Below are 27,108 nucleotides of genomic sequence, written 5' to 3'. Positions count from 1 at the left end.
GTGGGGATCAGAAAGGTGTTGGAGTCCTTTACTGCAATAGTTTCTTTACAATATTTTCTCAACTCTCAACTTTTGATTTTAAGTTTTCAATCTTCTCTTTGAATTGTTCACGAAATATTGAATAGTTCACAATTGTTACAACCACTATTACTTTCAAATCAACTCTTGTTCTTCCATTCTTAAAAGGAACAATTAATTGATATTCGACCAAATCCCTGTGGAGACGATACTCTACTCACTTTTTATTACTTGGTACGATCGGTGCACTTGCCGATTTTTCGCAACACCTATGTGCATGGTCCTTACATGGAAGTTTGGGAGACTATTTTAGAATATACAAACACGTATTCAACTTGCAAACTAAGTCTTCTTTTACCTTTTACTACGAAACCCTCTAGCTATTTCATGTGAATAACCTCCTCCAAGTCACCTTGAAGGAATATAGTCTCAAGATCATACAAAACTGCCACAAATGAAACTAGTCTTATGAAATTTAACTTTGAACCATAATCAACTCCTTTTATTTGTCAATATCCCTTTGCAACCAAATGGGCCATGTAACACTCAATCTCCCCATTAGCACCAATTTTTTTCTTGAACACCCTCTTGCAACCAATTGCCTTTCAGTCTGCAGGTATTTTCACCAAACCTTAAGATTAATTTTCAATTAGAAAGTTCAGCTCATCTTCCATGGATTCTTCCCACTGTTTGGCATCCTCTGAGCTCCTAGCTTGCTTTATAGTGTTCAAATCAACACATGTAATTCTCAAAGAATAATTTTCATCACTATAAAAAATGATATAACTATCAGGTATATACCTCTCAGATGGTTTTCTTTCCCTTGTGGACCTTGATATGTCTCCAGCATATATATGATTTTAAGCCAAAAAGAGAAAGAATCTTGATCAATCTTGAATAAAAAGGGCTATAATTACTATTAATTTAATAAATCCTAATCAGGTATCTTGTCACTGATTTTCTTATATTTTTATAGGAAAAAGTTCAAGAAAGGGGCCCAATTGAATAGCATGTGACAATTTTAAATCCTACATTAGAGGGTATCTGGAGGAGATCTTACATGGAAGATTTGATCAAGATTTCTAAGCAAGGCACAAACTCTATAAATAGACTCAGACCCCAGAGACAAACATTCTTTGGCTGGAGAGAATTCTTGGAGGCCCACACTAGAGATCAGGATCCCGACGGAGTTGAAGAACGAAGACCATTGATCCTTCATCTTCTTCTTCTTTTTTTCTTTATTGTTTTCATGAATACTTTTTATTTCTTTAATTTGTTAGAGTCGGCTATGTCTGACTAGTTTCTTTTTGTAGTTGGGATCACGGACCCAATGTGATTCCTTTATATTTCCTATACTGTTTTTATAAGTTAATTAGTTAGTTTATTTTATTCTGCCTGTGTTAATTTTTCCATATACTGTTTAGAACTGATCACTCTAAATTACAAGGCTTTGAGGGTTAGGGCTCACAATAGATATATTGGGGTTTTAATCTGGACAAGGGTAGACTAACAATTTGTGCATGACCTAGACATAGGCTTACATAGATTGCAGACTTTTAATTCATTTGCTTAATGCTTAATTCAAGAGGAATTACTAGGACACTGGGATTCTAATTGGGTTAAAGGTTTGAAATCACTAAGACAAATAATGAATTGTTTGAGCAAACCAATTAGTTAATTATAAAATACAATACTGGAATATAAGGGAGGATCGGAGGTGAAGTGCATCCTGACTACAGTTTTTTTACAGTTTTTAATCAATTTCATAATTTCTTGCATGCTTTTAAATATTATTGTTTTTAAAATTGCAATAATCAATCACTTTCACAATCAAACCAATCTTCTTTTCCAACTTAAGGGGAATAGATAAATTAATACTTGCTGCATTAATCCTCGAGGGAACGATATTTACTTATTACTTTTATTACTTGAAACGAACGGTATATTTGCCGATTTCGCAACAAGTTTTTGGCGTCGTTGCTGGGATTAATTACGCCAATATTATTTTTAACTTTCAATCTTTAAGATTGGACTTTTATTTTTTATTTTTTATTTTTTATTTTATTTTATTTATTTACTTATTTATATTTATATTTTATTTTTTATTTTTTATTTTTTATTTTTTATTTTTTATTTTTTATTTTTTTTATTTCTGTTTTATTTTATTTATTTTTATAAAAAAATTATATAAAAAAATTATTTATTTATTATTATTTTTACTAATTTGATTTCTCTCTTTTATGCGAAGTAAAATTAACCGTGAATCTTTACAGTTTGATCTAGAAATCGAGAAGACTGCAAAGAAGAACCAGAAGCTAACTAAGCTAAGGAAGCAAGAGGAATCCTCGAGTTCAGAGCCAAAAGCAGAACCCGAGATGGCATCACCTAATCCACCACCGGAGGAGGAATTGATGGAGTCAATCTTGGCTCCTCTGTTCACAAGGCCAAATTTTAGCATCGCCAGTCCACGAATCGATGCTAACAATTTTGATATCCATCCGTCACTGATAGGACTTGTGGAGAAAAATCTGTTTGGCGGGGAAGATTATGAAGACCCCTATGATTTCTTGAACAGATTTCTGAGAATCTGTGACACTACCAAGCATCATGGGGTATCAGATGATGCAATTAGACTGAGGTTGTTCCCTTTTGATGTAACAGGGAAAACTCTCAGATGGTTGGATCGACAAGCTCCTAACAGTATCAGAACATGGGACGATCTGGCAGCCAAGTTCTTTGCAGAACACTTTTCCATGGAGAAATACAACAAGTTGGTTAATGAAATTACCAACTTCACTTAACAGCCAGGAGAAACTCTGTGTGCAGCTTGGACCAGATTCCAAGAACTGATCAGAAAGTGCCCCCAATACGATTTGCTGGACGAAAAGAAAGTCAGAGTCTTCTACAATGGGATGACTCCATATTCTAGAATGATTGTCAAGGGTGCAGATGGTAGAACCAAAAGAAAGAAGACAGCAACTCAAACTTTAGAGCTGATTGATTATATGGTAAGGAGTGAGAACGTATCAATGGCAGTTCAACCGAGAAAATGAGTCCTTCAATTAGACAGCTATGATGCCAAGTTAGATGAACAGAAGCTGCTTTCACAACAGATGGCTATTTTAAATAGCAAATTTGAAACGCTTCATCCTTCGTTAGATCAAGCAAAGACACTCCCCTTTGAGTACTGTCATGGAGATCATGAAACCAATGAGTGCAACGTACTCATGGGATCAGAACCAATCCAAGTTAATGGGATCTGGTATGATCAGAGGCCTCAGCAGAATCCTCAAAGAAATCAGAACAACAATGTAAGGAACAATTTCAACTCCAAGTGGAAGAATCAAGGAGGATTGGATTATAAATCCAACCAATATTTACAACCTCCTCCAATTCCACAGACTCAACCATCTGAGCTAGAGAGAATTGATATAGTTAACGAAGACAATTGATATGTTCATAAATGAGACAAGGACTCGTCGCAAAAATCAGGATGCATCTCTCAGAAACTTAAAGAACCAGATCGGCCAACTGTCAATCAAGACAATTAGAAGAGAGGACTAAAGGCCAGTTTCCAAGTAACACCATAGTAAATCCGCGAGAAGACTGCAAGTCAATCATCACAAGAAGCGAAATAGTGATTACTCCTCAAGAAAAGCCAAAAGTGGTTCAGAAAAAGAAAGTTGATGAACCAGTAATTGAATCAGAGCAAGAAAAAGATAAGGTAACACCTGCAACCGAAGAGCCTGCGAAAAAAGACAAAGAAGAGGCAAAGGAGAAGGATGCAGAGACTCCAAAGAAACAATGCGATTTCTCATGCTTTGAGAAACCACCATATCCCATAAAGTCAAAGCAGCAAGCACAAAAGCAACAACATGCCAGGTTTTTAGAAATGTTTAAAAAGTTGCAAATTAATATTCCCTTTGCTGAAGCTTTAGCTAACATTCCTAACTATGCTAAGTTTATGAAAGATCTTTTGTCTAGAAAGCATATGTTGCAGGAATTTGAAACAGTAGCTCTCACACAGGAGTGCAGCTCCATAATTCAGAAAAAGTTTCCCCCAAAGTTTCGAGATCCAGGGAGTTTCAACATCCCGATTGCGATAGGCAACATTAATGTTGGCCGGGCATTGTGCGATCTTGGAGAAAGCATAAACCTCATGCCACTTTCCATGATGAAGTATCTCAAAATTTCTGAGCTGAAGCCTACTATGGTGTCTCTCCAACTTGCTGACATAACGTTAAGAAAACCAAACTGAGTAATTGAAGATGTACTTGTCAAGGTAGATAAGTTCATCTTCCCTGCAGACTTCGGAGTCCTTGACATGGAAGAAGAAGGAGACATGCCTCTTTTGTTGGGTAGGCCATTCCTTGCCACAACCAGAGCTATGATAGATATGGAGAAAGGAAAATTGGAGCTGAGATTGGATGACGAAAAGGTCACCATCAATGTGTTTGATGTTATGAAGCATGCTGAGGATAATAGCGACTGTTTTCTGTTGGACATTCTTGAAGAACTGTTCCTTGAAAAGAAAGATGATCAGACTCTTGAAGAAGAGACTGAATTCTTTGATGAGAACACTCCAAAGGAAAATGCTGAAATTCCAATGGAAGAATTGAAGATGAAAGAGTCAGACATCACAGTTGAAACACCAAAGGTGGAGTTAAAAGAGCTCTCACCTACTCTAAAATACGTCTTCTTAGGAGATGAAGAGACTTATCTTGTCATCATCAACAACGAGTTATCCGATTCTGAAGAAGCCAAGTTGATGAAAGTGCTCAAAGACCACCAAACAGCCATAGGGTGGTCCATCTCTGATCTAAAAGGAATTAATCTTTCCTTCTGCACTCATAAAATATTCATGGAAGACAACATCAAACCTGTGAGGTAGCCTCAGAGACGACTCAATCCTACCATGAAAGAGGTAGTCCGAAAGGAAGTAGTGAAACTCCTTGATGCCGGCATGATTTACCCGATCTCAGACACTGGATGGGTAAGTCCAGTTCAAACAGTGCCAAAGAAAGGTGGAGTTACAGTGATCAAGAACGAGAACAATGAGCTGATTCCCACCAGAACCATAATAGGGTGGAGAATGTGTGTGGATTATAGAAGACTAAATGATGCCACACGAAAAGATCACTTTCCTCTCCCTTTCATAGATCAGATGCTGGAAAGATTGTCCGGACATGCATACTACTGCTTCTTAGATGGATATTCCGGCTACAATCAGATACCTGTTGTACCAGAGGATCAAGAAAAGACAACTTTCACTTGCTCCTTTGGAGTGTTCGCCTACAGAAGGATGTCGTTCGGCCTCTACAATGCACCTGCTACTTTTCAAAGGTGCATGTTTTCCATAATTTCTGATATGATTGAAAAATCATTGGAGGTATTTGATGTGCTACTTTTTTCTTTATTGTTTTCATGAATACTTTTTATTTCTTTAATTTGTTAGAGTCGGCTATGTCTGGCTAGTTTCTTTTTGTAGTCGGGATCACGGACCCAATGTGATTCCTTTATATTTCCTATACTGTTTTTATAAGTTAATTAGTTAGTTTGTTTTATTTTGCCTGTGTTAATTTTTCCATATCCTGTTTAGAACTGATCACTCTAAATTACAGGGCTTTGAGGGTTAGGGCTCACAATAGATATATTGGGGTTTTAATCTGGACAAGGGTAGAATAACAATTTGTGCGTGACCTAGACATAGGCTTACATAGATTGCAGACTTTTAATTCATTTGCTTAATGCTTAATTCAAGAGGAATTACTAGGACACTAGGATTCTAATTGGGTTAAAGGGTTGAAATCATTAAGACATTAGGGTTCAACTATTTTATAGGAAAATAATGAATTGTCTGAGCAAACCAATTAGTTAATTATAAAATACAATATAGGAATATAAGGGAGGATCGGAGGTGAAGTGCATCCTGATTACAGTCTTTTTTACAATTTTTAATCAATTTCATAATTTCTTGACGTTCTTGATAAATTATTGCATGCTCTTAAATATTATTGTTTTTAAATTTCTATTTTTAAAATTGCAACAATCAATCACTTTCACAATCAAACCAATCTTCTTTTCCAACTTAAGGGAAATAGTTAAATTAATACTTGGTGCATTAATCCTCGAGGGAACGATCTTTACTTATCACTTTTATTACTTGAAACGAACGATATACTTGCCGATTTCGCAACAGACCTCCTTAACACTGATGTTTATTTTTACCCTCAATTTCAGAATGTGCATCTTCTACCCCGTTATATTCAACAACCTCAAAATCTGAATTTTCCACTCCAACCTGTGTATTTACTGCATATATTCTAAAACTCACATCTGACTCCACTTTTTATGGCTTTTCAATAGCTTCCAAAAAAATCTTATTTAGCTTAGATTCCTTGAACACAACATCTCTACTGTAAGTTACACTTTTAGTTGGGGCTTCGCCCCTTAATGTTATCAAAAAAAAAAAGTTACACTTTTAGTATTTGGATTCCACAACTTGTACCCTTTTGATGCCATCCTTATACCCAATAAAGATACATTTTTCTAATTTAATGTTAAGCTTGTTTCTTTTCTCCTTAGTACATGCACATGTGCCTTATAGCCAAATACTCTGATATGAGATACGTCTAGCCTCTTCTTAAACAGTACTTCAATGGAGTCTTATTCTTCAAAGTCGATGTAAAAGACTTATTTTTCATATAGCAAGCAGTAGCCACTATCTCTGCCCAAAACTCAGCTGCCAAACCTGCACCACTCAATATACTTTGTGCTTTCTCTATTAGAGATTGATTCAACCTCCTTGCCACCCCATTTTTGTTAGGTTATAATGTGTTGTCTTTTGCCTTGCAATCCCACTGTTCGCACATTATTGATCAAATTTTACTGAACAATCCATTGTCAGTTCTCATCACCTTGATTTTCTATCAAACCAATTTTCCATCAATGTCTTGAACTCGCATAATTTTTCAAACACCTATCCTTGCTGCACAAGAAATATATCTACACATTACAAAATTATGAGTAAAAGAATCATAATAACTTGAAAGAAGAGGGTATTTGAAATATTATTGAATTGTATTTGAATCTGTACATAGGGGTCTCTATTTATAGAGACTTCTTGACCTAATTTTGACCTAATGGGCTTGGCCCAATATACAAGTAACGGACTAAATAAATACAAATAAATGACTACATGATTACTAATAAATGACTACATAATTACTAATAAATGACTACATAATTACTATTTACAACACTCCCCCTCAAGCTGAGGAATAGATATTTATCATTCCCAGCTTGCTAGCAAGTTCTTGAAATCTATCTGAAGGAAGCTCCTTTGTCAATAGATAAGCTAATTGACGCCCAGTGGGAATGTATGGAGTGGTAATCAACCCGCTATCAAGTTTCTCTTTGATGAAATGGCGGTCGACCTCAATATGTTTAGTCCGATCATGTTGAACTGGATTATGAGCTATACAAATAGCGGACTTATTATCACATAGCAGCTTCATAGGTCCCTCACATTTTATTTTTAGATCATCAAGTACAATTTTTAGCCACAGTAACTCACAAATGCCTTGATTTTTCACTACCAGGGTGGACCCAAACATATCGATGTATATCAAGTCTAGGATCCCTTTAGTTCTTCCTCTTATGAATTCAAAAGATACCATATTTTGCTGCCTGTGTAGGTAATGCTCACATAATCTAAAACCTATAGAATAGCTTGGAATTTCATCTACCAACTTCTTTGATGTCAAAGTCTCCATACATTTTCCATAGTTTTTACTACTGAACATTGTGTGAAGTGATTTCCATAGTTTACCATAATGTTCTCTTCTTGCCATTACCATAGCTCCCCGAGACAGCTTGCATGAATACTTGTCAACCGAAATTAATACCCACATCTTCCATACTTCCAGCGGAGATAAAATTTCTGGTAAGGCCTGAAAATGCATTATATCTGACAGATTCTTGATTATTCCATCATTCATCTTTAACTTTACCTTCCCACTCCCCATAATATCATGAGTTATGTCATTCTCCATTCTGACTGTACCATTAGAATATAATTTATAAGTGCAGAACCAATCCCTATGAGCTGTCATATTAAAGGATGATCCAGTATCAATTATCCATTCATTGCAATCACTATAAGAATCAAATGCCATATACATATCTTCTACACTATCCTCATTATCTTTCTTTGTACTAGAAGGTGACTCCTCATGTTTCTCAAGACCTACACTTTTACTTATGCAATTCTTTCTCAAGTGCCAAAAGCAAATGAAAGTGACTAATGAAAATAAGGTGGCTAATGAAAATGTTTGCTATCGTTGTGACATGACAAGACATTAGTCACGTACCTGTCAAATGCCAAAGTATTTTGTTAATTTATACTAGACATCATTAGAAAATAAGGACAAGTATGGTGATTCTTATGCCATTAAAATTAATCTCATAGCCATAACTGTTATTGAGACCAACAATATTTCTATTAGTAGGATTCCTCTTGCTCTTGAACTAGAAAATACATCTTTGGATGTAGATGATATCTTTAATACCCTCCCAAGGCTTTGATCGGGCATCAGACTGATGAATGAAGCTTAGATTTTTATTTTGAAATAATTTTGTTGCTTGTTAAGTTTTGTAATTCCTTTCTGGTTGGAATTCCCTATTACGTATTGTAATTTTTGTTATTTTTGACATGGTTTATAATGAAATACTTATGAATTTATATAAAAATTTATTTATTCTATTTGATTCTATAACTATTATTGTAATATTTATGAAATATGACACCTGAAGTTGTAAATATAAGTGCCAATGAATAATATTGAGAAAAAATATGTGTATTTGCTTGATAATGGATTAATGCATTCCATGTTTAGTAATAAATACTTTTTCTTGAATGTGACATTTCGGTAGACACATGTTCATACAATATCTGGTCCTACTAAGATTGTTGATGCTTTTGGAAATGCCATAGTTGTTTAGCTAAATAATATCATTTTGCATATTAAGAATGCATTTCTAAGCACTATATCCAACAGGAATTTTCTTAATTTAAAATATGTATGACAAAATAGGTACCTTATTGAGATTATTTCTGAACAAAGTAAGGAATATCTTGGAATTATCTCTTATACGATGGGTCAAAAAATAATCCATGAGAAGCTAGAAGCTTCGTCAATTGGTTCATATTGTGTCATGATTAAAAACAATTGAAACATATGCTACCATTCCCTAGAAATTGATAAATACAGATTAATTTGGATTATGGCATGATCGTATTGGTCACCTAGGCACTATAATGATGCGTAGAATAATCCATAATATAAAATGACATCCTTTAAAGAATACAAAGATATTGTATCCAAGGATTATAATTGTGAAGCATGTTCACAAAAAAAACTTATTATCAAACCTTTTATTACAAAGGTTACTCTTGAATCCCCATTGTTCTTGCAAAAGAATTCAAGGTGTACTTGTGGACCAATACAAACACCAAGTGGACTATTTTGATTGTGGTGTTAGTGTATGTATCTTGTAGATGTTCTATGTTTGTCTATTATCTCCGCGCAATGTTGCTTTTTGCACGATTGTTTATGTAGATTAAAAAATTATGGGAACAATTTCCAGATTTCACTTGGCATTGAGTTCGAACTAGTGTTTTAAAACCCGAATAGGACCGACCTAGTCAAATCGGGTTTCGGTGACCCGGTGCCTTCACCGATTCGAGCTGACCATTGGATCGATCTTGCACTTAAATCGATTTCAACCGGTTGAATCGACCGAGTCTTGGTGACTCGACGGGTCATATGAAACCCGAGTCAAGCTATTTTTTAAAAAAATTGTAGTTGCTGGGAATCGAACTAAATGGAGTGAGTAGTGTCACCACTTACCACTAGGGTACCCTCAATTGTTGGTCAAAGGGCACGTTATAATATATTTATTATATAAATTAATATAAATTTAATTAAATCGGTTGAACCAATGACTCAGTACCTAGACCGAGTCGATGACCGGGACGAGTTTTGAAACACTGGGTTGAACACCCATTTTCACATGTTCATACTCAAAATGATTGGCATAATCATGGATGAAACACATCAAATTATTGTGTGTCCTTTACTATTGAAAATAAATATCTATATTTCTGCATAAGGTTATGTCGTTTTGTATGAGATAGTTCTAATAAGATTGCACCTTAGTGTTAGTCTATTACAATCTCCCTATCTGTAGTTATTAGTTATAAACATAAGATTTCACATTTATATGCACCTTTGGAAGTACGGTACAAGTATCTGTAACACCACCAAAAAGGAAAAAATGGGTCCTCAATGTCTTTTGGGGATTTATGATGGTTTTGATTCACCATCCATTATAAGATTTTTGGAACCTATTACTAGTGATCTTTTTACTACCAGATTGATAATATTTCCCTCAACTAGGATACCTATGAAAATTTCATGGCTACAAAGAAGAAACCATTTGAAGATATCTACCAGAGTGCAATACATTTATCTCAATTAGACCCAATGAGTCCTAAATGTTAAAAGGAGACATAATGTGTAATTCATTTACAAGCTTTGTGCTTTAGCCAATAAACTTCTTGATACATTTAATAGTGCTACTAAAGTAACAAAGACTCATATTTCAGTTGTGAATACTCCAACTAGGATAGCTATTCTTGAAGGACATGCTAAAATAAATCAAAATTCACCACAATTGAAGCGTGATAGACTGATATGATCAAAGAACATTTTTCCTCAAAAATGAAAGGAAAGAATTAAGAATCTACTCTAAAAGAGCCTAGTATTGTGCTTGCTCCTGGAGAGCTTAAATCCCTCTAAAGCAATAAAAAAACTATGCTAAGATCTCTAACCTTAGGAATATTGAGAATCTATTGCATATTATTATGAGCCACAATCTATTATTGAATGTTGTCAAAGGCAATATTGACCTGAGTGGGTGGAAGCAATTAAAGACGAATTAGCTTCTCTGGCCAAACGAGAAGTTTATGGGCACATAACTCGATTCCTCGACAATGTAAAGCCTACTAGATATAAATATGTATTTGTTCGTAGGCGAAATAAGAAAAATGAGATTGTGAGATATAAAACTTGACATGTTTCCCAAAGGTTCTCTCAAAGACCTGGGAATATGATGAAATATATTTTCCTATTATGGATATGATTACGTTTCGTTTACAAATTAGTGTAGTAGACTATGAAATACTATAAATGTGTCTTATGGACATTGTAATTACATATCTTTCTGGCTTATTAGTCACTGATATTTATAAGAAACTATTCGAGGGTTCAAAATGTCGTGTGCATGCACACCCCATAACTTATTATCAATAAAGTTGCAAATATCTTTCTACGGTTTAAAGTAATCTGATCGCATGTGGTATCGAAGTCTAAGTGATTACCTAATTAACGAAGGGTACAAGAATGATTTTATCTGTCCATGAGTGTTTATTAAGAAATCAAAAACCAGATTTGCTATTAAAGAACTTTATATCGATGATATAAATTTAATTGGAACTCCATAAGAGTTAGAAAAAACTACTAAGTATTTGGAAAGAGAGTTTGAAGTTAGAGATTCAGGTAAAACCAAACTTTGTCTTGTCTAGAACTTGAGCATAAAGAAAATGGAATCGTTGTCCATCTATCAACATATATTGAAAGATTACTTAAACACTTCAACATGGATAAGGCTAATTCATTAAGCACCCTTATGGTTATAAGGTCTCTAGAACCCTTAAAAGACTAGATATAAGATTTCTAGATCCCTTAAAGGATTTATTTCGTCCAAAAAAAATCTGATGAAGAGGTACTTGGTGTACAATGCAATTGGGGCTTTTATATTGTTGGAACAAAGTAAAAGACCAGATATTGCTTTTGCAATAAATTTATTAACACGTTTTAGTTTTGAGCTAACTCGGAGACACTAGAATGGAATCACACCTATTTTTTGTTATCTCTAAGGAACCATAGATTTGAGATAATATTATTCCAATTATTCCACTACTTCTGATATAGTTGGATATGCTGATGATAGATATAAATCTGATCCACATAAAACTTGTTCTCAAACCGGTAATTTATTTTGTTATAATGGTATTAAAAGTTTTTGGCATTCTACCAAGTAAATGCTAGTAGCTAGATATTCCAACCACTAAGATTATTGCTTTATATGAAGCCGAAAGATAGTGTATTTTGTTAAGATATGTTACAACCACTACTAAAAAAAGCTTATTTGCGGCAAAATTTGGTGTTTACGATGGAGTTCGCGACAAAATTTGCGACTGTTATTACCCGTCGCAAATCAACTTTTTTGTAGTAGTGAACAAATATTAATAATTCTTGTAGTTTAACATCGATTACGAATTCTTCCACTATAATCTATGAAGACAATGTTGCTTGTATTACAAAAGTAAAGAAAGGATATATCAAAGCTGATAGGATCAGGCATATCTTGCCAAAAAATTTATATACTTTGAACTTCAAGAAAGTAGACATTGAACAAATTTAATCAATGAATAATCTTGTAGATTTTTTTATCAAATCATTCCCTTTGTCAAGTTTTGAGAAATTATTATATAGGATTGGTATACGGCGAGTGCAAAGGTGAAATATTAATTAACTCTAGTAGTAGTTATATGACTCATTTGAGGGGAAGATATTATGAACAAAGATCTATAATTTTTTTCTTTTGTTCGGTTTTTGTCTCAATAAGTTATTCCAGCTTAAGATTTTTTAACGGGGAAGAATCATTCAATGCATGATAATTAGAATGAATATTATACTCTTTTTCCTTCCCTAAAATTTTATTCTATTTAGTTTTTCTTAGCAATTCATAATATATACTCATCCAATAGGAATTGTTGTAAAATATTGTGGATGAAATTTCATATACTTCACAACATACATGATTCTTTGCTTTTTCATTACTTTTGATGTACTATATAACCATCAATACATTAATGGTGTATTGAAGTGTAATTATTCCCTTATTTACGTTTATTAGGATCCTATATAATGGCATAACTTATATATAAAAATATATTCGTGAATTCAAAATATTTTCATATTTTCTAAAGAACTCATGTTTTGATCTTTCTTTATTTTCTCTGTACACTTTCTTTCCTTTTCTTTCATATTTCGAATCAATATTAAAACATTCAATTTATCAATGTTATAACAAGAATAAACTGATGATAAATTTTCTTATAGTTTTTATTTATTTTTTATTTATTTTTTATTCAGTCTTTATTATTTCTTTTCTCTCTAACTTACTATTAATACATATAAATAATTTTAAGATAGACAGTACTATTATTATTATACGTAACGTCATGTGGATAACTTGGTGAGTATTTATTTTCTTTAATGTTTGTTCTTTTGCATTCTTCATTAAAAAACTCGAGCGGAAGTACCTTTTGTTTTCATTTTATTAAGTGTTAGTTTTATTTCAAGAAATGCTCATATACATATTTTTTTCTGTTTAATTTAAAATATCTAAAAAAATGGAATTAAAATATTAAGGCGTTATAACAAAAAATAATAATTTTTAAAGTAATATAGAGGTAACCTTATTATATTACTTGTTATTATCATGGTAATGTAGAGGTACGTGTGAAATTTTTGTCATTAATTTATCTGAATCAGATCCACATGGCATCAAATGTTCGTGTTGCCGTCTAGATCAATAATAAATTTTTGGTGTTACTATTGCACCAAAGATTAAGTGCATTCTCCTAATGTAAATATTACATGTTAGTCAAAATTCTTTTTCATCTGTCAAATTCTCTTTCTCTCCTCTTATGTGTAATGATCTCATTAGTTGAATGCACAGAATCTAGATATAACAATAATACCACAAATTTATTTCTAGATCAAAAAGAAAAACTTCAATACATCCGAATTGTCGAATTTGGTGTTCTTTTTTACTGAAATGAATTTTTCTTTTACACATACCTTTTTTATCTCTCTCTTTAAGTCCTATTTGTTTTTTTTCCTTTTAATAACATGGAGCACCAAAATTGATAATCGCTGTGCATTAAAGTTTTTCTCGCAGATTCAACAACACTTGAAAATAGCAAGTTGAGATTTTGAGATCTGTGCAAAATTAGTCAACGCGAAGAATAACTTCCAAATTAGGGTTATCGTATATAACAGAATATTAAAAGTACAGATTACTGTCACATGATCAAGGTATGTACGTGCCAATAAAAAATTGTGAACGATCTCAACTTTTTTTTTCTTGAGTAATAATTTAATTAGTTTAATTAATTGAATTTATAATTTAGTTATAATTAAATTAAATAATATCAAAAATAAAACTATAGTTAATTCTCAATTTAACCGGTTTAATTAGCTAATATAATTTCCTTTTTTTTTTTTGATAACAATATAATTTCCTTTTTAAATTACTGTTATGATGTCTTTCGTCATAGTTAACTTTCATGTATTACAATATGGGTTTAATGAGTGTCCTTTTAAAGAATATGAGCATATGTCATTTCACCCTTTATAATTACGTACTCCGGGGATTACATAATTGGATTTAATGTTGCTACAGTGAATGTAGATAAGTTATCTAAATTCACTCTCAAAATGACGTCGTTTTGAGTTGAAAAATTAAAAAATTATAATGAGAAAGACTATTATAACTCTGAAATGAATTATAATTACAAAAATACATTGATTTCCACCTCAAAATGACGTCGTTTTGGGCTTAATGTAGATATCTTATCTACATTAACTGTAGAAAAAATAAACTCTTACATAATTAAAAATAAATGTTATTTTTTTCTCTCTCTCCACGTCAGCAATAAGTTTTTGAAAAGTTTCTAAAGATAGAGGGGGAAAATCTTTAATATTATAATTATATATTCCCCGAAGTATATATTTATAAGGGAGTAAAAGGACATAAGCTTATATCATTTAAAAGGACAAATAATTTTCCCTTACAATATTGGTTAGAACATAATAACAACTATTTATTAACAAATTTGGCTGATAAAAATAAGAGCAACTATAAGCTATTTTAATTTTCAAGAGCTAATCTACCTCTATATTGATCTTTTAATATCATGTAATTGTGAATATAAAACTAGGTACGGTGCTTTCTTTCTTGCTAATTTTTTATTTTTTAAAGCAATTCAAATAATAAATTATAGAATTAATGTGATTTTCAAATATTTTAGACATTTAATACAACCGGTTGCTCCAAAATTGATGCACAACCACATGACAACAAGCACTCACAAGTTGCACCCTAAATTGATTCGCAATTAGTTACGCATTAATTTGGGCTCAACTCATGAAAGCTTGCCACATGACAATAATAAAAATAACATATAAATTTGTATATTACCCAGTGACCACCCTTGTATGTGACAAGTTCTTGCGAGTTGTGTCCGAATTGATACCCAACTATTTGCGCAATTGTTTAAGCGCAACTCAAGAAATCAGCTTGTGCCACGTGGCAGTTATGCATACATCTGGTTGCAAACCAATTTATGGGCAATTAGTTGCCTTAGTTACGCAAAATAATTGAAAATAATATTAATTCTGTAATCTATTATTTAAATTGCAATTTTTAAATTTTTTAAACTTTCTTTCTATGAATATTTCTGAAGTAACATATAATTATGCCCACAAATTAATATTTTTTAAATATCATACACAATAACAATAATGCGACATTGCCAATAATTCATCAACACACGTAGCAATTATAGTGCTGAGTCGGCAACAATAGATCAGCTCGAAATATAATATTGGACAATAATGCTTGTACAAAGTTTTAGTTCAAATGTCATGAAGAATTTCCATCCATTTTTCTATAAAAATGGTCATTGTACCGACAATTCATATACAAATCTAAAATAGTTTCATTTTTCTCTTCTGCAGCCTCGTTTTTTGAAGGGTGAAACAAATATGGCATCTCAAGTTGAAAAGCTGGAAACTGATGTGCACATTAAGGCCTCTGCTGAACAGTTCCATGATGTTTTCTGTAGCAGAACACACCACCTTGCCAACGTTTGCCCTGAAAAAATTCAGGGTGTTGAAATTCATGAAGGTGAATGGGGCACTGAGGGATCTATCGTCTTCTGGAATTATGTTCATGGTATGTGAATTTTAACCCAAATGTTTGACAACAAACTAGTAAATGCCTCTTGGTTTTATATTTAAGATTCAAAATGTTAAAAAATTGATAGGGAGAGTTTTGTTTCCCTCGTGGTTGTGCTGAGTTCAAAATGTGTTTTGTTCTGCCTTAGGTAGAGATGTCTAACCTGAGGTTAGATAGTTGATGTTGGATCTAGTGCTTTTTCTTTAGATACCTATGAATTAGGTATCTTGAGACAGCGAATCACGACACACAATATGACGGCCTTAGCTAGAGGGGGTGTGTGTGTGAGTTGTGTGTTTGCATAAAATAGGGTTAAAAGAGATCAGTCATACCTGTGATCTTTAGCTCCTATTTATAGAGTTTATATTTGGGCTTACGTCGTCTGGGCCCTTTATGGATATGGGCCTTATTCAAGTCCACAACATGTTTCAAAAGAACCACACATACTTTCATAGCCAAAAAAATTTGGATATAAAACTTGGGATAATTTGATGTAAATTAAAGTTTTTTCTTTAATTCTTTTATGAATTAATTATGAGTTAAGAATTTAATCTAGACTTTTAGTCAAGATATATAAACAATTTAAAATTATAATAGTATCTACCATTAATAATATGTCTTCATATAAATGGCTTACCAAAAACAATGTCTTATATAATTATTTACTTAGTTTACAATACCTCGTATAATTGATGAACATGGTTAATTATGGCTCCTCTTACTATGATCTAGTTAAAATGTGTTTGGTTTTTTGCTTTGGACAACAAAATAGATGGAAAAGCTTGTGTGGCTAAGGAGCTGGTTGAAGCCATAGACACAGAAAACAACACAATAACCTTCAAAGTATTGGAGGGAGACTTGTTGGAGCACTATAAGAGCTTCAGGATCACAATTCATGTTATTCCACAGGAGGAGGGAAGTGTGGCGCACTGGACCATGGAATATGAGAAGCTAAAAGACCACATCCCTGACCCTCACACCTTGTTGCAGTTGGCAATTGATGTCAGCCATGACATTGATTCTCACCTTATTGCCCAGGATCAGCAATAGATAAATATGGTTATATGAATAAAAGAACTCAAGTCTTATGCTATTTCTATATATTTGTGTGACAAATAAAAGATGATGTGATGTGTGTCTTGTTCAATGTGTTATAAATTATATTTATATTTGTTAAAAGTTTGTGCTTATATAGTCAGTTGGTAATAGCTAGGTGGGAGCTGAGATGTTGGGATGTTTCTGCTCCACCTTCACTGTGTTAAGCATAAAAGATTATGTGTTTAGTTAATTACTGTTATTTGCACCTACGGTATTGAAAGTCATGTATGGTTTTACTTTAATAAATTATGTATTATGAGATTTCCTCTATCTTTGTTGTTCAACTCAAGCAAAGCTTTACTATTAAAAAGGGTAAAGTGTACCCGGTTTTACCGTTATATTTTTTTTTAAAAAAAAAAAACTATTCTCCCTGATAGATATTAATATATTATCCTTGTTGATATTGGCCAATTTGCTTTATAGATACCAATCGGCAATCGGTTTCCACAGTTTGAATGGATCCGATTAATCCAATTTCCGAATGAGATAACATTTAATGAAAAAGGCAAGTCAACTATGAGGCAAGTAGACATGTCACTTATACAAGGTTCTCAAATTGCATTGGTACACCTTTTTTTTTTTTTTTTGTTGAAACAAAGGAAAGAAAACTACTGACGAGTCATTCTGGCCATCGCAACACCCTGACTATCGTTCAACAACAGATTTCTACAACCATAAGGAGGTAATTCAAACCAATATTTAAGCCCACTCTAGGTCGACTCCGTCGGGTCACTGGCATCCTCTTTTTCTGAGGGTTGGGATCAACAGTTAGACCTTGTATACACGTTGACCCCTCTGACTTCCAAAATCTTCCGATTGAACCCGTGACTCCTAGGTTAGAGGGGTCAGAGAGAGTCACTGCATTTTAAAAAATAAATTACACATGAAATGATGTTATTTGTTATGTAAAAAACAACAAAAAGTCGTTGTTGCCTAGATCTAGAACTAGATCTAAAATCCGAATCTTTTTTCTTCTTCTCTTTCGATCTTCTCTCATATACCCAGACCTAGTCTCCCTGATCCGGTGATCTCCTCCAATGTGGTGGTAGTTCTTTCTTTCATCTTCGGTCTTCTCTCTCCCCCTCCTCCGTTGTCCTGGTTATTCTCCCCCCACCGTTGATTCGTCGCGCCCGTTTCTCCTCCGTCATTCTCTCTTGGGTAAGGAATTTCCTTTGACAAGATATTGTAGGTGCGTGAGAAAGACAAGGAGAGCCTGAGTTTAATGATATAACTTTTCATTGACTCCATTGGAATATGTATTTATACTTTGATAGTTTGATAATTTGATTAGCTTGTGCAATATTGACTTGTGGATGTAATTGATTAAATTATATTAAGTATATTTTGAATGTTTGATGATTGGTGATTTTATTTTTTTGAATTTTTCATATAGGATATATATTTATATTTTTTAATGTATAAAATCGGATTGTGACTCTCGGATGAACCCATAACCTCTGACCTCGGCCGAATCGATGGCCGGGTCGAGTTTTGAAACATTGATTTCAAACTAATAGGTGTTCCAATCCACAACATCATCAAGGTGGATAGCCAACCAATCCGTAACACCATTACCCTCTCTATGAGTATGGATGATTTCAACTTTCCAAGGCATCGCAATCAGATTCTGGATTCTGTGCACCAAGGAAGAGCAAGGATGAGATCTGTCACAGCCTTCAATTATCAAATGCTTTGCCACCATAGAGTCCCCCTCCAAGATTACTTGTTTAAAACTTTCTTCCAAGCCCACTCGAGGCCTATTAAAGCTTTGTTTGGGAGTTTGGAGGGAAAGGGAAGGAAAAGAATTCAAGGGAGAGGGAAGAAAAGGGAAGGAAGGGAGGAGAAATGAAGGGTATTATCTTCCTTTGTTTGGGAGTTAAAATCTCCCAAATTGAGAAAATTTTAATTTTAAGAATAAAAAGAGTTTTCAAAGGTTTTGTGAAAATCTCTAAATTTTTCCTCCCACTTTTTTAACTCACAAACAACTTAAATCCTTCCTCCTATTTTTTTAAACTCACAAACAAGGGAAGAGATTAATAAAACTCTTACCTTTCTTTCTTTTTCTTTCTCTCCTAAAACTAACTCCCAAACAAGCCCTAAAGCTCCCCACAACTCAGACATCTGAACTGTGCCATACCACAATCTTTTGGAGAAACCCATTATCCATTCTCCTGTTTCATTTCGCTTAGCACCACCAGAGGCTAATTTAGTTACATCTTCCCTGCAAGAGCCGTCAGTATTAATCTTAATCCAACCTGGAGGGGGGAATTTCCACTTTACCAGGATCTCCTTCTTCGACACCAAACCAGAGCCAGACCAGCTTCGGAAAGGATCTCATTAGCAAGCTCAATATTCTTGACATGCAAAGAAACCTGCATAAAAATCTCCTGGTGGTTCAGACTTTTATTATTGAAAACCAAGTTATTTCTATCTTTCCACATAGACCAGCAAATAACCCGAAAAACCAGACTCCAAACTTTATTACGATGGTTCCTGCTAAGGTTTTTAGCGATTCAGCTATCCATAGCATCTTGAAAAAATCAGCCTGTGTTCCTGTTATCAATCCAGTAGGTCCAAACATCATGGGACCACCTGCACTTTCTGAATATGTGATCAATATCTTCCACGGGATAATGGCATCTGGGAGGAGTCTGGGACAGCTAGCATTGGCTCTCTGCATTGGTGCACCTTTGTTACTATTTTCTTATTGCTTAAAATCTTGCGTACGTAGCGGAAGATTTCATTTACATGGCAATAATTCTGTTGCGGTTAGCCCCATATAATATAATCTTATATTATGGTACATAGCCAGCCAGTTTCATTTTTCATTAAATTTGCATAATTGTTTTATGTTGATGCCATTTTTGACTTTGTATGTTGTCAATCATATTGTTGATTCTTTTAATAATTTATACTTCTGTTCAAATGAGGTAGGAATAAGTCGTCATTGTGTTAAGGGACGCAAACCCTCACAGCGGAGCAAGAACAGAGAAGAACGAAAGAAAACAAAAGAATAACGTTTCTGATTATTTTCTTTAATGAATGTCCCATCGGTTACAACTATGCTTTAATACCTTGACCCCAGAGGCTAATAATTGTCACTTCAATTATCAAAATATAAGCTACTCCTAATGTAACTGCTATATTGAAATACAACTATACAATTACACACATGCCATTGTAACACTCAATATTAAATTGCTACCTTTACTGCTACTCAAGCTATGCCTTTAATTCTCTTATATTGATATCGTAACATTGCCTTTTCCTCAAAAACGGACCTTGTCCTCAAGGTCCATTGAAATAAAAAAGAGAGTAGAAATCCTTTTATATAGGCTGCATAGACTGCATATTTTTCTGCTATATCTATAGGTGTAGTCGTGAAGATCACATTGCCAAAGTAACCTGGTGGGAGGAGAGGTTGCAACCTTGACCTTGTGATGGTCGCGATATGCTTCCCTTGATGGAATGCCTGCTCCAACTCAAGTTTAGTTGGCTGTCTTGATCCATCACCAGCATAAGTTCACGCACCATATGGACTTCCACCTTTCAGTTCCTCCATCTCGAACATTCCAGCACCGAATGTATATCCAATTGGAACAAATAACATTCCATGATGAACTAACTGAGTTATAGCAGTAAGCGTTGTAGTCTCTTGTCCACCACCTTGGGAATTGGTGTTGTAGAAGATTCCAGCAGGCTTTCCTGCAAGCTGTTGAGTTTTCCATAAACCCTCAGTTGCATCCAGAAAAGCTTTAAATTGAGCAACCATCATTCCAAATCTTGTTGGGAAGCCAAAGACAAAACCTTCACCCTCAGAGAGTTCATTGGGGTTAATGATTGGTACAACACTCTTGGGTGGTGCTCTCATCTTACTAAGCACCTCATCTAGCAATGTCTCAGCTACCTGCCATAGTTTGGCTTCAACACCTTCAACAGAATCAACCCCTTTCTTTATTTCTTCTGCTAGTCTCTCCACATGCCCGTACAATGAGTAGTACCTTGACCTTGTAGCAGTTGCAATGTACAATTTGGTCTCTTGATCATTAACAAGTGCTCTTGCTCTGCATACCCTTTTCCACAAGTGACCAACCAACATCTCATAAGTGCTATAAGTGATTGTGGTGCCATGTTCTTTGGACTTAGCTTTCAGTATGCTGAGTTGGTCACGAGTCAGTTTGAAAATAGAGACAGCTGCATAATCTAAACCTGATTTTGTTGGTTGTAGGGAAGTCTTTATGGCTGCAAGAGTCAAAATAGCCTCCAACACATCAGAAAAATTCACCACTTGAGCTTGCCGTAGCTGCCTGTGGAGGGATGATGTCTTCCCAACAAGAGTCAAAATAGCCTCCAACACATCAGAAGACGCAAGACTGGCAACCAGATCATTGTGTGATTGAGAACAGATGGCAAGCCAATATTCAACAGACCCAGTTTTTTGATTACACAAAACAACAGCAACAGAGTTACAATTTTTTACAACTTTATTTGTCCACACAGACGATGGAGCAAGAAAATGTATGAACCCCCTGGGTCCCAAGCAAAATGGAAGACAAAATACAGAAGGAAAAATGAAACAGAATCTCGAAGAGAAAATTTTGAAAATGGGTCTTGAAGAATTTCATCAAACACATGTGTTGCATATCCCGCATTTAGGCTAGGAATTTCATCAAACATGTGTGTTGCATACCCATTCTTGGCAAGATTCGACTGCACGTGGACTTTGAAGATCCAATCGGATTTGGGTTTCCTCATCTTCTGTAAAATCTGTGCACAACCCTTCTTCATCGTGTTCCCAACTTCCGAATGAGACCACTTCAATCCTTTCATCGGCAAGGAAAACTTGTTCCCATAACCCTTGCAATGTTGACCTCTGAGCCTTGGGACCTGGAAATTTGAGGGTGTTGTTATAAGGAGAATGTAAGAACCCGCACCGTTAATTAAGGTATTTAATTAATTAATTATGCAAAAATAAGAAATGATTCCATAATTGACCCTAATAATTATTTATGAGGCTTAATAATCATAATAAGTGATTAAGAATGCTGAAAGTCGCTTTTCGGAAGAAAAGTGCAGATACCAGTTCTGCTAGTCGGTATAACTGTGTACCAAAAAAGTATCCCGGAAAATTAAAGTAAGTGCATGATAATTACTAGAATAATATGTAGGACTTGTAAAACGAGTTTCAAGTCCAAATAATGAGAACTGGTGCTAGAAACCGGTACTGACTTGGAAAAGCGCGTACCGGAAAGGTGTTCAGAAAATTATAAGAAAAATATGATAATTCTTAGAAAATTATGTAGTTTCATAATCCAAAGTTTGGGATTAAAATTCTAAGCGTAGCAATTAAAGTTAATACTGCGTGCTTAAGTGAGTTTTGGCTATAAATACTCCCATTATAGGCACAAAACCCTAGGATCAGTTTTCTATACGTGAGTTGGGGCTGACCATTTGCTGGTTACTGTTCCATTGGCTTTCCCTTCCATTACTTGAGCAAAGTTGTGATCTTTCTTGAGTTTCTTCACATTTCCACCTTGTAAACACTTGGGAGCAGCCTTGTGGGAGTGAAAGGAGGGTCTTTTCTGAGTCTTAGCCACTGTTTGAGTCAGTCTTGGGGGCTGAGTTTGGAGGTTGAGTAGTGGAAGCCTTGGTCTTGCCATTTGTGAACTCCAAGTGTCTATCTTTGTGGAGAAAGGAGCCATCTTGTTGTGCATTTTCGTGCACCTTCTTAGTCAGAATTGTGAGGAGCTGTGTTGAGCTCCAAGAGCATCTCCCTTTGCTGTTTTTGAGCTGTGGTATGATCACCAACCTTTAACTTGAGTTTTAAGGCTTAAAAATGGAAGCTTGATGCATGTTAAGGTTAAAAGATGATAACTTGTTGTTGGGTAAGGCTTAACACACCTAGAAATGCATGATTAGGTGTTTAAAATCAGAAAAAATGGAACCTTTAAGGGATATCTTCACGGAAATGCAGAAACTGCATTCTGTCGTGAAATATCCGGATATCTGCCCGTGGAATATCTGGATATGGGATATCCGGATATGATATCCGGATATATGTATTCGGATATGGGGTTTTGGGATATCTGGATATTGTATATTCGGATATGGGATATCTGGATATCCGGATATTGAATATCCGGATATGTACAGTGAGATATCCGGATATGGTCCCGAGGAGTATCCGGATATTCTGGGATTTCGCAGAACAGTAGCTGTGCTGTGCATACAGTAGGCTATTGGGGGTTTGTAGACCCTAGATTGATGAAGTTGAACTTCTGTATTTAATTAATTAAGCCAGAATCATGGGATTTAGGGTTTGTGGCTTCGTTAGAAGCTTTAAGACTTGAAAACGTAATGAAAAGGCGTTGTCTTTAGTTTGTATGCATGTGGTACATGTTTATTGATTTATATTTGGTCCATATCAGATTGTGATCTGCTGTGATTGGACTTTGAGCTTGTGGCATTGGATAGCTAGCTTAGAGGTAAGCTTTCGTGTCCTCGGTTTAGCCATGTTGTGGTTCCACCATGTCCCATGGGGATATGGTATATGCATGTTGTGTTACATGCTTTTGATGTTTTGGAAATGCTGTTGAGTTATTATATGTTAGTGCCTTGTTGATATGCATGGAGGTGTTCCACCTATACGGTAAGCCTGAGTATGTAGAACATACAAGAGGGTGAGGCTGTGGGTGAGGTGCAAGCGGTGTTCCTTGTACTACATGTAGGGAATAGACGTATTCCTACATTTCTCTGGCCAGTAGATAGTGATATACACACATGCCATAGATATCTGTTGCACTACATAGTTTTGGAACTGATAATGATATAAATGCTTTTTGAACTTATATTGCACATGTAAGTGAGCTTGGGGTGGAAGATCCTTGAGGACCCCTTGTCTTACTGAGATTTCTAGTTTAGAGATCTCACCCCACGTTTGGGGAATGCTTATTTCAGGGTCAGGTAATGTTGAGACCTCAGGCGGCAGGAGGCCGGAGCTGAGTTAGATTGCTGTTATATTATGCTGCCATGATTGGATGCTGGATTTGCATGCTGCTTTTATGCTTATAGTTTCAGTTTATGTTTTGGAGTTTTATGTTGAGACTTGTTGTTTACTATGTTATTTGGTGAGCATGGGGATTGTCCATGACACATAGTATTATTATGTCTTGGTTATGTCTTGAGTCTTTTGGAGTTGTAATAATGTATCAGGATATTGTCCGGATTACTTGATGTAATGCCGTGATTTAGATACACACTTTATCTATATATTGAGGTATTTCAGTAGATGTCTTGTTGCAATTTACATACAGGCGATATTTTATGAAATTGATTAAGTAATCAAGTTGGTAATTGATAATGACGTCATAATTGAAAAGAAAAAAGAATATTCTGCATTTTTAATTAAGCACCGCTTAATACAATGTAATGTTAATATTCCGGGTATACACGGGGTGTTACATTTTATGGTATCAGAGCAACGGTTCAAGGGAAAAGCCTGTATGTATTGCAATGATTAGGAGGTTTGGTTGTGTCTGTTTTGTGTGTTTTCTCCGTCGAGTATTATTATGATAATGCATATGTGACCACATTGCGTGGGCCTGATCAACTCATAATTTGTGTAACTTGTGCAGAATCATGGTAAGGCCCGGGAGAAACCGCGAGACTTCGGAGGATCGGCTCGATCCTGTCCTGGCTGCATTAGCTGAGATGCAGGCGGCCCGACTAGCCGACCAGGAGGCCATGAGAATGGCAAACCAGGCCATGCTGAACGCCGTCAGAGAGGCGAACAGGAAGGCCACTGAGGACGTGTTGGAGGCCAACCGTCTGGCGAACATGACGATGTTCAGAGTCATGTTGGAGGAGATGAGGAATGGTCCTGCTGTTGGCCATGTTCCTCCGCCACCACCTCCACCGCCACCACCACCTCCACCCAGTCTGCAGGATGACTCTCAGAGTCAGATGGGAGATGGCAGTCATCTTACGGGGGCCATGCAGACCGTCCCTGTTTTTGTTGAGGATCGTGAGGAGATCGATCGCCGGCTGAATGCTTTCCGTAAGCATAAGCCACCTACTTTTGATGGGTCTTTTGATCCTGTTGCTGCGGCATGTTGGCTTCAGGCGTTGGACAAGATTTTTCGGGTCATGCAGTGCACAGATTCGCAGAAGTTGATGTTCGCTACTTACATGCTGGAGGGTGATGCCCATGAGTGGTGGACAAACCTTTCTCATGTCTACGAGACGCAGGGTCATGTGATGACTTGGCCTATGTTTGAGAACTTCTTCTTGGGTCAGTACTTTCCTTATGACGCTCAGGAGAGGCAGCAGGGAGAGTTCAACAGATTGGCTCCGAACCTTGTCAGAGGTACTGTTACGATTGGTTCATCAGCTGTTGATGTGTTGTTTGACTCTGGGGCTACGCATTCTTTTGTTGCTACCCCGATTGTTGTGGGGCTTGAGTTGCCCAGTGATGTGCTTTCTCCACCGATGCGGGTGACCACTGCCACCGGAGAAAGATGTGATGCTACCACTGTTCATCGCGATGTGGCATTTCAGTGGGATGGCCGTGAATTCTCGGTAGATCTGATAGGGTTGCCGATGGCCAACTTGGAGGTTATTATGGGCATGGATTGGCTGTCCAGAAATTGTGTGATGATTGATTGTTGTGCCAAGCGTGTAGTGTTGTCTCCGTGTGATTCCACAGCCAGTTCCTCGCCGTACATTTCGTTGCTGCAGGCTAGGAGAGCCTTGAGAGCAGGGGCATTTGGTTATGTCATGTTGGGAGGTTTGGTGAGTGGTACACAGGAGGACATCACTGGCATTCCTGTGGTGAGGGAGTTCCTCGAGGTGTTTCCTGAGGAGATTCCTGAGTTTCCGCCACAGAGGGAGATAGAGTTCTCCATAGATCTGTTGCCTGGTGTGGGGCCGATTTCTTTAGCTCCATACCGGATGTCGCCACCGGAGTTGGCATAGCTGAAGAAGCATATTGAGGATCTTTCAGCGAAAGACTTCATTAGACCGAGTGTGTCTCCTTGGGGAGCACCGGTTATCTTCGTGAAGAAGAAGGACGGGACAATGCGATTCTGCACCGACTACAGGCAGCTGAACAAGGTGACAATCAAGAACAAGTATCCTCTTCCTCGGATTGATGATCTGTTGGATCAGCTCAGGGGTGCTTGTGTGTATTCCAAGATTGATCTCCGGTCCGGATACCATCAGATTCGGGTGAAGCCGGAGGATGTCCCGAAGACCGCATTTCGCTCGAGATATGGTCATTTTGAGTACTTGGTGATTCCGTTCGGTCTCACCAATGCACCTGCTGTGTTCATGGATTACATGAACCGGATTTTCCAGCCGTACCTGGATCAGTTTGTGATCGTCTTCATTGATGATATTTTGATTTACTCCAAGACGGAGGAGGAGCATGTGGAGCATTTGAGAACTGTTCTGCAAGTGCTGAAAGAGAAGAAGCTGTATGCGAAGCCTTCCAGATGTGAGTTCTGGCTCAAATCTGTGAAGTTCCTTGGGCATGTTATTTCTGCTGAGGGAGTTGCAGTGGATCCGAACAAGATTGAGGCTGTGCTGGATTGGGAGAGACCCAAGACAGTTACGGAAGTGAGGAGCTTTCTGGGTTTGGCAGGTTACTATCGGAGGTTCATCAAGGGATTCTCCACCATGGTTTTGCCATTGACTCGCCTTACTCGGAATGAGACTCCATTTGTGTGGACTCACGAGTGTGAGGTCTGTTTTCAGGAGTTGAAGGAGAGACTGACTACTGCTCCTGTGTTGGTCCTTCCTGATCCTGCGCTTGAGATTGAGCTTTACACCGACCCCTCC

The 27,108-nt window shown here is 36.0% G+C and overlaps 2 protein-coding genes across 2 annotated transcripts; both read left to right on the top strand.

The window, feature by feature from the left end:
* Positions 1-3,131: 3,131 nt before the first annotated feature.
* On the top strand, positions 3,132-4,276 carry LOC133287495 (uncharacterized). Its single transcript, XM_061485125.1, has 2 exons — positions 3,132-3,452; positions 3,590-4,276. Exons 1-2 carry the CDS (start codon positions 3,132-3,134, stop codon positions 4,274-4,276), a joined length of 1,008 nt encoding a protein of 335 aa, XP_061341109.1.
* Positions 4,277-15,945: 11,669 nt separating this feature from the next.
* Positions 15,946-17,223, top strand: LOC133287494 (MLP-like protein 43). Its single transcript, XM_061485124.1, has 2 exons — positions 15,946-16,170; positions 16,946-17,223. Exons 1-2 carry the CDS (start codon positions 15,981-15,983, stop codon positions 17,221-17,223), a joined length of 468 nt encoding a protein of 155 aa, XP_061341108.1. The 5' UTR covers positions 15,946-15,980.
* The last annotated feature ends 9,885 nt before the right edge of the window (positions 17,224-27,108 follow it).

This window comes from Gastrolobium bilobum, unplaced genomic scaffold (assembly GCF_033153095.1).
Source record: "Gastrolobium bilobum isolate Gb01-03AN ecotype WA unplaced genomic scaffold, APGP_CSIRO_Gbil_v1 utg5060, whole genome shotgun sequence".
In the NCBI taxonomy this organism is placed as follows: Eukaryota; Viridiplantae; Streptophyta; class Magnoliopsida; order Fabales; family Fabaceae; genus Gastrolobium; species Gastrolobium bilobum.
The sequence above is the reverse complement of the archived record's forward strand: the minus strand, read 5'-3'. Positions and strand labels throughout refer to the sequence as shown.

Bases quoted from the DNA above. Each gene is read 5' to 3' on its own strand.
- LOC133287495 (XM_061485125.1), top strand. From the start codon at position 3,132: ATGGCTATTTTAAATAGCAAATTTGAAACGCTTCATCCTTCGTTAGAT. The intron at 3,453-3,589 runs GTTAACGAAGAC...ACTAAAGGCCAG, and splicing joins AGCTAGAGAGAATTGATATA to TTTCCAAGTAACACCATAGT.
- LOC133287494 (XM_061485124.1), top strand. From the start codon at position 15,981: ATGGCATCTCAAGTTGAAAAGCTGGAAACTGATGTGCACATTAAGGCC. The intron at 16,171-16,945 runs GTATGTGAATTT...ACAACAAAATAG, and splicing joins CTTCTGGAATTATGTTCATG to ATGGAAAAGCTTGTGTGGCT.